Genomic DNA, 10883 nt, shown 5'->3' on the forward strand with positions numbered 1-10883 from the left:
TCACTTCCTGGTCCCTGGACCAGATCTCACTGTGCCCTAGGGGTGATCTACAGCTACGGGCCTAGCTACCGTGAGCCACCAAGCACCTGAGCGACTCCCTGAACACTGCCACCATCAGCCGCGGGGTGGGGGGATACTTTCTCCATGGACACCAACGACGCCACGGGCAGGGCCCTTTGGAGAGCTCCTTTTTAGACACTTGCCAGGCTGACCGGGCAAGATGGCCCGACCAGTCTCCCCTCCACTCGGGAACTTGGAATTGGGGCCGAGAGTGAGACCTCGGGGCTGGGAGTGGGGCCCCCTTAAGGCCGCCCATCCCCCGCTCAGGGGTCCTGGCAGAAGGGCAGGGACAGAGGAGGGCACGAGCCCTGGGGGCTTTGCACGTTCTGGCCTTGACCTTCCCAAGGCCCCAGTGGGCCTTTGGGGTCCCTGCAACACTGTAGACTAAGTTGCCCCCGGCCACCCTGCTGAGGCAGGTTTTCTGCAAACTCGTTTCCGAGGGAGAACTTTCCGGCAAGTCCGGCCCAGGTAAGCTGAAGGAGCTGCTTCAGAGGTTGCGCACTCCCGCCTCGGCAGGGTTTGGGGGAGGCTGGATGTCTGGGGAATTCAAGCGTCACATCGGGGCAGATGGCAGAAGTTCAGCCTCTGTGGCTGGACCTCGGCCCCAGGGGACACAGGGAGGGTCCCCTGCTGAGATCTGACCCTTGTCCGTCTCCCCTCACCCCTCACCGTGAGCACGGCAAGATGTCAGGGGTCCAGTGCCGCTGGCTGGGCCGTGCCACGTGCCTGTGTCCCCTGGAACCTGTCAGGAATTAGGGAGCAGCGCCGCCGCCGGATGTGGGCTCCCAGACTGCTGCCTGCTTTTCATTGCTGGGCGTGCTCACGCCCCTGGATTGGGATGAAGCTCAGAGAGGGTGAGAACCTGGCTGGAGGTCACCCAGCAGGCAGTGGTGAAGCCGGGTTCCACCACGGGGCCCCCCCCTCCCCCCACGGAGCTCCAGCTGGGGGTGCGGATGAGGCCTGTGGACAGTACGGAGCAGGCCCCAAGGGGCGCCCGCCTGTGCCTCCCCACGCGGCCGGCAGGTGGCGCTGCGGGCCCAGGCAGGCCTCAGGCAGCGTCCCCGCAGCTCTCCCAGCCCAGAAGGCGTCTGGGGAGGGGACCGCGGCCTTCCAGGCGGCTGGGCAACCTAGGGCTGCTACCCACCGGGGGCCGGGCAGCTGTGGGAGAGCGCCAGCTCTCTCCCACCCCCACGCCCCTGCACAGGCTCCCTCCAGCTCCGCTTCTGCTGGGCCCACCCCGGGGCCAGCAGCCCAGGCCCTGCTCTGCTACCCAGGCCCCTCCTCCCACCTCCTCCCTGCTCCCAGCTGCAGCCAGGTCCGCCTCTGAGGCTTTGTGCAGTGCCCTCCCCTGGCCCCTGGAATGCCCTTGACAAGATTCTCTGCTTGATCAGGCTCCAGAACCTTCTCCTGGGCCCATCTGCGCCCTCCTGCGCCCTCCAGTTTCAGCAGGGAGCTCCCATCCTCCGCTGCCGACATCTGGCCGCCCTCCACATCTGACCGGTTTCCTCATCCTGCCCCCCACCCCCACCTCTCCAGTGGAGGTCTGAGCACCTGGCCTGGCTTCAGCAAGAATCCTGGCGGGTGGGTTCAGCCTGAACGCCTCCGCCCCGGACGTCTCCTCCTGTCCGTCCGCCGACCCATAGCCGCTGGTGCCTGGACGTCCCACGGCCCCTGCTTCATTCTGATGGAGACCGTCTTCCCCTCCCACGCGCAACCCCAGCACCCGGGTCCCTGCACCTGCTGTCATAGTGCTCCCTAGAATAAATCAGGGTCTTCAACAAGTGTCATGAATATATTTTTTTCTTTAACGCCCAATCCCTCCCCACCACACACCTGCTTTCCTAAAGAAACTCCTTGCGCTCTCCTATTTGCCCTCAGAGACCCCAGCCCAGGTCACCTCCTCTGTGAGGCCACCCCTGCTTTCCCTGGGCTCCCATAGCATTCATCCTCCCTGCTCAGGTTGCTTCAACATCAACTCTTGGAGTGCCAGCTCATGCTGGGCCCCTCTGCGAGGCGGGGGTGTTGACAGAAGGTGCCAGGCAGACAAGTTTCTCTCCAGAGGACCCTCCCCCAGGAGCATAATGGCTCCATCTGAGCCTCGGACCTCCTCCCATGATGTTTAAACCCAGGGAGCCCAGCGAGCCGGGCCTCCAATGGCCTCAAGTGCAGGCTGGGACTCCAGGCTTCCCTTCCTCTGGGCCTTGGACTCTGTGCCTCCAATTCTGGCCCCAGCATTTCTTGGACCAGGGAGTTACCCCTTCGCTGAGCCTCCTGTGGGTGCCAGTGAGAGGACCCGCCCACAGGCCCCTGTGGACCCTGGTCCCTGGGGTCAGTCGGTGCTGCCACCACACCAGGCCCACTCTGCTCTGCCCACACATGCAGCCCTCTGCCTGCTGGGACCCTTCCTGTCCCCCATCACCTGTCACTGCTCCCAACGCCTTTTGCTGATGGCCCTGGCCGGGCTCGTGTCTCTCCCCAGCCTCCTAGTTCTGGGGATCCCCCTGTGGGTTCCTAGCCATGGTCTCTCGCTAGACCCTCTGCCCCAGGAGGGTCCCCAGGGACCCTGTGTCCCTGCCGAGCTCCAGCCCGGGATAGGTGCCCATCACATGGGTGAAAGCGCCAGATGTACTTGGTGGAGGCTGCCCCAGGAGGGGTCCTGCTCCCTGTCTCTGGTCCATGTGGCGGAGTCGGCCCAGGGTCCGCAGACACCCTGGGTCCCTGCGGGTGCATGACCCAGGACCCCCCCCACCCCCCACCCCCCCGTCCTCTAGGGTCCGTTCCTCTTTCCAGACTCCTCTCTGAATCTTCCACAGAAAAAAACGGAGAAGGGTTTTCTCCTCCACTTTCTGAAAATGAGATTTTAAAAATAACTCAGAGGCAGTGGCGGAGACAAGAGGGGATTATGTGGGGGTTCGAGCCACACCGGGCAGGTCAGCAAGGCCTGCTCGCCCCTCCCCCTCGGCTCTCCCCACCCCGGGCCTCTCCCGACGTGCTGCTCTCTCTGCCTGGCCCCCTGGCCGGCCCTTCCTCAAGGAGGCGGGCATCTCCATCTCTAGTGATGGGGAGACAGCAGTTGGGGGGGGGTCTGCTGAGAAGGGAGGTGGTCCAGGTGGTGGGGCAAGGAACGTGTGGGCCGTGACTCTCAGCTGGAGAAGGGACTGAGAGTCCCTATTGGTCTTGCCAGTCTCCTTGGTTCTCTCCCTTCTCTGGTGAGCTCACGGCTCACCAGCCCCATGGCCTCCTGGACTATTTCTTGTTCCTCAAACATTGTGTCTTTCCTGCCACAGGGCCTTTGCATAGGCAAAGGGTTTCTCAGACTCTCTTTCCTCTCCCTTCACGTGCTATACTGCCCTTACCCTCAGCTTCAATGTTATTTCCCCCAAGAGACTCTCTCTGTCCACAGAATAGTACAATAGGCTCTTTGTTACCACGGCCCTCCCACATCACCTGGGCACTCACTATTTCTGTGTGTCAGTCCCAGCCTATCTTCTTTGAGGGGCTCTGTGGCCACTGGCTGCAGGTGCCAGGTCATCAGCCGGTGGGATCGAGCCTTGGCGGCTCCCCGAGAGAACCACTTGCCTGATAACGCGCCCGATCAGCCTCCTTCCATCCCCTCCAGTGTGCCCTGGGAGTGCGTCTCAAGTGACCTCGCGTCCTCAAATCATTTGCCTTAACGTCCGGTGGCAGGCTGAATAACGCCCCCCACCCCTTCCCCAAAAATGTCAACGCTCAAATCCCTGGAACCGGAAATTGTTATCTTATACAGCAGGACAGGACTCTGCGGCTGTGATCCAGTTAGAGATCTTCAGATGGGAAGATTATCCCAGATTTTCTGGGTGGTCCCTAAGTGCAATCGCACGAATCCTTCTAAGAGAGAGGCAGAGGGAGTTTAGATACACAGAAAGAAGAGGAAGCCGCGGGACCACAGAGCAGAGATTGGGGTGACGTGGCCACAAACAGGGAATGCCAGAAGCCCCCCCCTCCCCCCCCCGCAAAGCTGGGAGAGGCGAGGAACAGATTCTCTCCTGGAGCCTTTGGAGGGAGCGCGGCTCTGAGGACACATTGATTCCGTCCCAGTGACACTGTCTGGGGGCAACTTGTTAGAATAGAATAGAATAGGCCTAGGAAGGAATACAGGGTGCTTCTGGGAAGCCCCAGCTAAGACACACCCGGTCTTGTCTTAATTATTGTGGTAAACTGGACGCTGTCACTCCAAATGCTGGCACCCGACGGCTCAGGTGAGGACGACATTTCCCAGCCTCTCCTGCGGCCAGGAGGGGCCGCGTGACTAAGTCTCACCCTGGAACGAGAGAACCGAGGGCAGTTTCCCCTCCTGTTCTCACAAGGAGGCTGGAGCCCTGGACTGCCCCTCACCCTCTCCCCGGCTGGGACACGATGGGGTGTGACGTCCCTCCCAGGGACAGCACCGAGGGGGCGCAGCCACGGCCGGGGGGGGGGGGCGCCCTGTGGAGCTGAGCTGTCTGCAGGCCTGGGACACGACACTCCGTCTCATCGAAACTGCTGTGTCGGGGGCTCTTTGTTACCACGGCTTACACGTCACCCTGACTAGTACACCGTGGGGTCCTGGCCCACAGAGGCGCCCCGTGAAGGTCCGCACAATAAGAGCGTCAGGAGCAATGATGTTTCTTTCTCCTGTATTTGTTACCCCGTGAGACGGATGGCTGAGCCGCCACCACAGCCGCCGTCCGCCCCGAGAGCCGGCGTTGAGTGGCCCCAGTGCCTGGAGCACGGGATGACGGGAAACGTGACCTGTCGAGCGACGTCCGGGCACCCACTCGCCCAGCGCGGACTCGGAGGCCTACGACCGGCTGTGCTCCTGCCCCACGGGTGCCGTGAGCGCCAGGCCCTCAGCCGCCCTGCCCAGCGGGGCCCGGCCTGGCGGGGGGCTCAGGAGGCGCTGGCGGGCGGGAGGCAGGGTGTGCCGGAGGAGGGTACTGTGCCGTGTGGGGGCCGACCGGGCACCCGGTCGCCGCTCCTCAGGACCCCGCAGGGGCATTCAGGGCCTAGACCCCGGAAACACGCGATGGGGCGTCCTGGCACTGAGCCACCGTCGGGGGGGACGGCTGTGCTCTGGGCCCACACTGGAGGGTACCCGGGGCGGAACTGCGTGATTCCGACTCCTGCCGGCCGGAGGAGTACGGGCAGTTCTGTCATTTTACGTTAGCGAGTGGCACACGCACACGAGGGCTCGCAGGAAAGATCTGGAGAGGGTTCCAGCCTCAGTCCCGTCGGCTGGCAGACTGGAGGTGCTTCAACCCCGCGATCCTGTCACGAGGCGGTCAGGAAGCCGGTCCTCAGGGAGGGGGCAGTTCTTTGTGACCAGTCGCGTTCCCACTTTGCCACATTATACCCCTTCCTGTGCCACACCCTAACTCTTCACTGACGTGCAGGCAGGCGGTTTCAGCCCTGTCTTACAGATGGGGAAACTGAGGCCCGGGGAGGTAATGTGGTTGGCCCAGCCTGCGGTGAGCGAGGCCTGCTTCCGCTCCTGAACCCCGTCCCCGCCCTGCCCCCTCCTCAGCTGCTTTTCTGAGAGTGGTGGCAACCAGTGAGGAGCAGTTCATTTGGGGGAGGGGAGCTCAAGGCCCTCCCGCTGGGGCTGGGCTGACCTCGCCAGGGCTCTGGGCTAGAGGAGGTGTCCAGGCCTGCTGGCGGGGGGGCTCCCAGGAGGCGATGGAGGAGATGGAGGAGATGGAACAGAAGCTCGCCGCGGCAACCGTGGCTTCCCCAACCTGTCACTCATGCACCTTCCTGGGCCGGAGGGTGGCGCTGGACCCAAGGTCTCTAAGCAAGGAAGGGAGAGTCCCCGGTGACTTCCAGAGGGAGGGCCAGCTGGGCCTTGGGGGGCTCTGAGGGGTATGGAACAGGCAGAGAGGGCTTCCTGGAGGAGGCAGCGTGAGCGAGGGCCTGAAGGATGGGTTTGCATTGTAGAGGAGGGTGGTGCGGAGGTGTGGAGATGCAGGAGTGAACCTGAGAGTGGCCAAGGGGCCAGGCTTCCAGAAGACCCCCTTTCCTCCCCCTGTCGCTGTGCTCTTCCAACAGTGGGCTGAGCATTATGACACACGGGCCTCGGCACGTGCAACCTTCGGTGCTGACAGAGTTCATTTCTTGCTCACGTAACGGTCTGAGGCTGGGGGTCTGGCGCTTTCCGGTCTCCCTGAGAACGGCCTCAGTGCTGGGGGTGACGCATCCCCAGGGTGAACCTTCCAAGAGCGGGGGGGGGGGGGGCTGTGAGGCGGGCCCGAGGCCCTCCGCATACACCATGCACGTGTCACGGGCTACCTGCCCTATGATGACTCATGTCCCCACTCCCCTACCGGTGCTTGGGTGGCCAGGGGCCTGGTTGGACCCATTTCAGGGGGGATGCTGCAGCTGCCACTGATCCACAAGCCCTTGGACCCTGGGAATACTCGCGGGCTGCCTGCGGGCTGGCCAGGCTCGTCCCGGCTGGATTACGGCCTCTGTGGCCCCGTGAGCGTGCAGGGTGGGGGCCGTGGACAGCAGGCTGCGCTGTGCAACAGGGGTAGAAAGGGCGTGGGGGCCCTGAGCCGGGGGGGTTGGTTGGGAGGGGCTGAGAGGTGTCTGAGTGCCAGGGCGGGGTCGGATTTTTCCTGAGCAGGAAGGGGTGAGCCGCAGGGGTGTAGGGGGAGGGGGCCGCCAACCCTCCTTGACCCTTCTCCCTCCTAGCCCCAGCCCGCTTTCAGGTGGGGCCCCTTTAAATGCAAGGTTCTCTCCCCCTCAGAAGGCCCCTCCCCTGGTGTCCTGGGCAACCCCCAGGTTGCGGGCATGGCTTCCCCTCATTCCGGGGACCCCAGCCCGGCTGGTCTGGCCCCTCCTCCTGTAGCTCCTCCAGGTGAGTCACGTGGCGGGGGGAGGGTTGGAGGAGAAGGGGTGTCCCTGGCATCCGGGGCTCTGAGAACGTGGGAGAGGAAGCAGCCATCCCACCCCCTCTTCCTGGGTGGGGGCTCTGCCAAGGTCACACAGAAGGACAAGGCCAGAGTGGGGGCACTGACCTCACCCTTAACAGCCCCTTCTTCCTCTAGGACCGCTGCCCTGCAGCCCTCCCAGGGGTCCTGCCACCCTTGGACCCCTGAGCCTGGAGGTGGGCCAGGGTTCTCCTCACTCTTCAGGGCCCCTTCCAGATCATTCTCTGCCCACCCCCCCCACGGCCTTCTTAAAACCCCAGTGCTGGACCCCCACTCCTCAGGAGTCCACACTTCCTACCCCTACTGGAGAGGGCAGTCATCTGTCCCCTTGAATTCTGAACTCCGGCCCTGACCCTCTCTCCATCTCTGTGGCCATCGCTTCGGTGATTCCTTCCCTCACCCTGGCCTCTCGGTTCCCCAGACTCCCCTCGAGCACTTGTCCCCTTTCCCCCACACCCACCTTTGCCCTGGTCATGCCCTTGGCCTTGCCAGCATCCAAACTGCAGCCTGGCCCTGACCCCCTTCCCGGGAATCTCGGGAGCTGAGGGGTGAGCCGCTGTCCACTGTTTCCAGCACATTCTTCTTCCTCCCACCTGCCCTGCCTCCCTTCCTCCCTTCCTCTGCTCATCCAGCTCTGCCGTGATTGTCACACCCGCACACACACCCCCTTCCCTGGGCCCTCTGTTGTTTTATTGTACCAGCCTGGCAAACCCCCAACTCCCCGCCCCCGCCCCGCCTGCACCCATACAGCTGAGCCGAGCTGGGGATAAACTCAACCACTAATGCTCTTCAAATTCCTGACTGCGAGCCTAAGGGGCCTTGGTCTTCACATTGCACTCCTCCCTCTGTCCATGTCTCCCTCGCTCCAGGCCCCCACCTCCCCCCTTCCTCCTCACACTCGGCTGCTGGCCCTGCTCCCTCTTTCAAGAACCCAAAGCCATGGGAAGAGGACTCCTACGGGTCCCCAGCACCACGGGCACCTGCCCACCTGCACCTGTGTCCACGGCTCTGTCTGCCCCGTAGGCTCCTGTGACGCCCCATCCCTGCTCCCGGCCAGGCCAACGTTCCTGCCCACTCATGGCCACCCCCACCCTTCCTCTCCAGTAGCGTGACATCTTCTCTCCTTGCTAGATCTTTCCAGCAACGTAAAAGCTTGCTGTCGTATCCTATCTCTTGGCCCCATGTCCTTTTCAGCTATCGCCCTATTTCTCTGATCCCTGTTTATAGCAAGACTCCTCATACTTGCTGCTTCCTAGTCTTTCCTCACGAGCCCACTGGAATCCGCCCTTCATTAAGCAGCTCTGCTCAAGGTCAACCGTGACCTCCACGCTGCCAGACTCTGGGGGCAGCTCTGAGGCCTCGTCTGATGGGACCCGTCATCGGCAGCTCTGGGCTCAGGAGCTCCCCTCCTCCTTGCCCTCTGGAGCCCCATGCATTTCCTCCCGCACCACTGCCTGCCCTTCCTCCTCTCCCTGGCCCTGCTGACAGGAGGGGGCCCCAGGCCCTTATCCCTTCCCACGCTCTGCCCCAGCTCCATGTCCCAGCGGTCTCGCTCCAGCCTGGAGCCCCTGCCCGACTCCAGACTCAAAGCCAACTGTCCTCCCCTCCTCTTCTACCTGGCCTGTCCAAAGGCAACCAGCTGCCCCAAATGGGGCCCCTTGCCCCAAACTGCTCCTCTCTTAGTCACCCCACCTCACCTCCTTTTTCTCTGGTTGCTTGGGCCCAGCGTGTTCTCCCTTTCTCTCCTCCCCTCCCCCTCCCCCCCCCCCACCAAAATGTCTCCATCAGCAAACCCTGCCCTTCCTTCCTCAAACCACATTCGCGGCCTGAGCACTTCCCACCACTGCTCTGGACGGGCACAGCCCCTCACCTGCATGGCTGCCCTGGCTGCCACATGGTCCCCTTGCTGCTGCCCTTACCACCTCACCTGTTCACACGCAACAACCAGGCTCACCGGGCCAAGCGGCAGTCAGAGAGTGGCATCCATTTGTGTGTGCCAGGGCCCTCCCCACTCCTCTCCAAGGGGCTGCGTCCCGACTCCCCCCTCCCCTGCAGCTGTCTCTCACCCCGACTCACAGCAACACCCCACAGCCACTGGCACTGAGCCCCAGCGGCTCTCCCAAGAAGTCTGCCCGGGAGGCCGGCTGGGGGGCTGAGACACTTACCTTTCAGCGAGGTGGTGGGAGGCCCCCTACCAGGCGGCCCGGGAGCTGTCCGTGGTGCTGACCACTTGGGTCCCCCTCTGGCCTCGCCCACAGCCCAGGCCCACTCCCACTATCACCGGGTGCCGGTGGCTCTGGGGCATCTCTGGGGCTGAGCTAGGAAGTCACTGTCCGGTGACACCTATGGTGGTGTCCGGTGACACCTAGGTGACACCTAGGTTCATCAATGCCATCTCATTTGTGAGGGTGGCACAACAGGTTTGATTGTTCCCAATTTTTAGAAGGGGAAACTGAAGCCCAGGAAAGTTGTGCTCCCAGCAGAGGGTTTCCAACAGACAGAGAACCATTTCACCTTCCAACCTGATCCCTCCATCCCCTAGGGCTGCTCGTCCCCCTGGGTCCAGGGTCACGGTGTCAGGCTGGGAACCGGCTGTCACCCCCAGCTCCTCCCCACCTCCATCTGCAAGGTCTGGCATTTGCCCTTCTGTTTCCTCCCAGCTAAGTGCTCTGCTGGCAGTGTCCTTACTTTGTCCTCACCGGGCCCAGATCCGACCTCCAGGCTGGGCTCCCACAGTCCACTCTGTACTGGGAGTGACCACATCACCCCCTGCCCCATCCGCTGCAGTCTGTGAGCCCAGCCCAGCCTCCGGAGCCCGTTCAGGAGGCCCTGCCAAACTCCCCAGGCTCCTCCCTGCCTGGAAGGTTCCGCCCAAGCAGTATTGAGTGGCCTTCTCTTGTCTGCACCCTTCGGTGCCTTTCTGCCCTCCTAGCTGTCCAGGCGCTGTCCCCTCGGGGATTTGTCTCATGCCTCCCACGTCAGTCTCGGGACCCCACCTCTGCCCTCCAGGCCCTCCTCGCCCCCAGGCAGGTTCTCGGGGTCCCTCGCTCTCTCCTCGCCCGCACACGTGGCCACTTGCCCTCTGTCGCTCCCGCGGCCGCGGCCCCGCAGGTCCCGCCGCGGGCCCGGAGCCCCCCTTCCCGGACATCTACGGCGGGGACGCGCAGCTCTGGGCGGCGCACTTCCGCGGCATCGGGCGCGCCTACCGCGCGCTGGGCAAGGAGGACGACTTTGCCATCCGTGTGCTCACCGAGGACTTCACGCTTCCCTTCCCATTCGCCTGGCCTCCGGGGCCCGACCCGGCCCACGGGCCGCTCTTCTACGACCCGCACGACCGCGCGGGCTTCGACTTCCTGCTGCGAGGCCCGGGCGCGCCGCCCCCTGCGCTGCTGCGGCCCCTGCACGCCACCGCCCAGGCTGCGGTGCGCAAGCGGCGCCTGGAGCGCCTGGCCCTGAGCTACGCCAGCGCGGGCGCGCCCGGGCCAGGCCTGATGCTGCTCCCGCCTGGGCCCGGCGCCGCCTTCCCGGGGCCCGCGGGGCCCGAGCCCGGCACCCCTGGCACCCCTGGCAGCGCCCCCAGGCTGGGCTAGGCCGCGCCCCCAGGCCAATAAAGAGTTTCTCTGCTTCGCCAGCCCACGCTCTTTGCTGGACACACGGTCGCAGCTGGACCCCCGGAGCAGGGCGAGGGGCTGGGCTCTGCCCCCAGGCCAGGCTTGGTCAGCCGCGCTGCTGGGGAGCCACAGGGGTCTCCAGGGGAGTGAGTGAAGGAGTGAGATCGCGATGGCATTCGGGCAGGCTAAGGGACGGGACCTGGGATGGCGATGCTGGCGGCCGGGCCTCCACTCACAGTGCCTACACTCTGGGATCCTAGCCCCG

At 64.0% G+C, this 10883-nt stretch overlaps 1 protein-coding gene across 1 annotated transcript; it reads left to right on the plus strand.

Moving 5' to 3' along the window:
- The first annotated feature begins 6856 nt into the window (after positions 1-6856).
- On the plus strand, positions 6857-10633 carry C14H8orf90 (chromosome 14 C8orf90 homolog). The gene is made up of 2 exons (XM_058699959.1): positions 6857-6934; positions 10119-10633. Exons 1-2 carry the CDS (start codon positions 6868-6870, stop codon positions 10595-10597), a joined length of 546 nt encoding a protein of 181 aa, XP_058555942.1. The 5' UTR covers positions 6857-6867; the 3' UTR covers positions 10598-10633.
- Positions 10634-10883: the final 250 nt, after the last annotated feature.

This window comes from Neofelis nebulosa, chromosome 14 (genome assembly GCF_028018385.1).
Source record: "Neofelis nebulosa isolate mNeoNeb1 chromosome 14, mNeoNeb1.pri, whole genome shotgun sequence".
Lineage (NCBI taxonomy): Eukaryota > Metazoa > Chordata > Mammalia > Carnivora > Felidae > Neofelis > Neofelis nebulosa.

Bases quoted from the DNA above. Each gene is read 5' to 3' on its own strand.
- C14H8orf90 (XM_058699959.1), top strand. From the start codon at position 6,868: ATGGCTTCCCCTCATTCCGGGGACCCCAGCCCGGCTGGTCTGGCCCCT. The intron at 6,935-10,118 runs GTGAGTCACGTG...GCGGCCCCGCAG, and splicing joins TCCTCCTGTAGCTCCTCCAG to GTCCCGCCGCGGGCCCGGAG.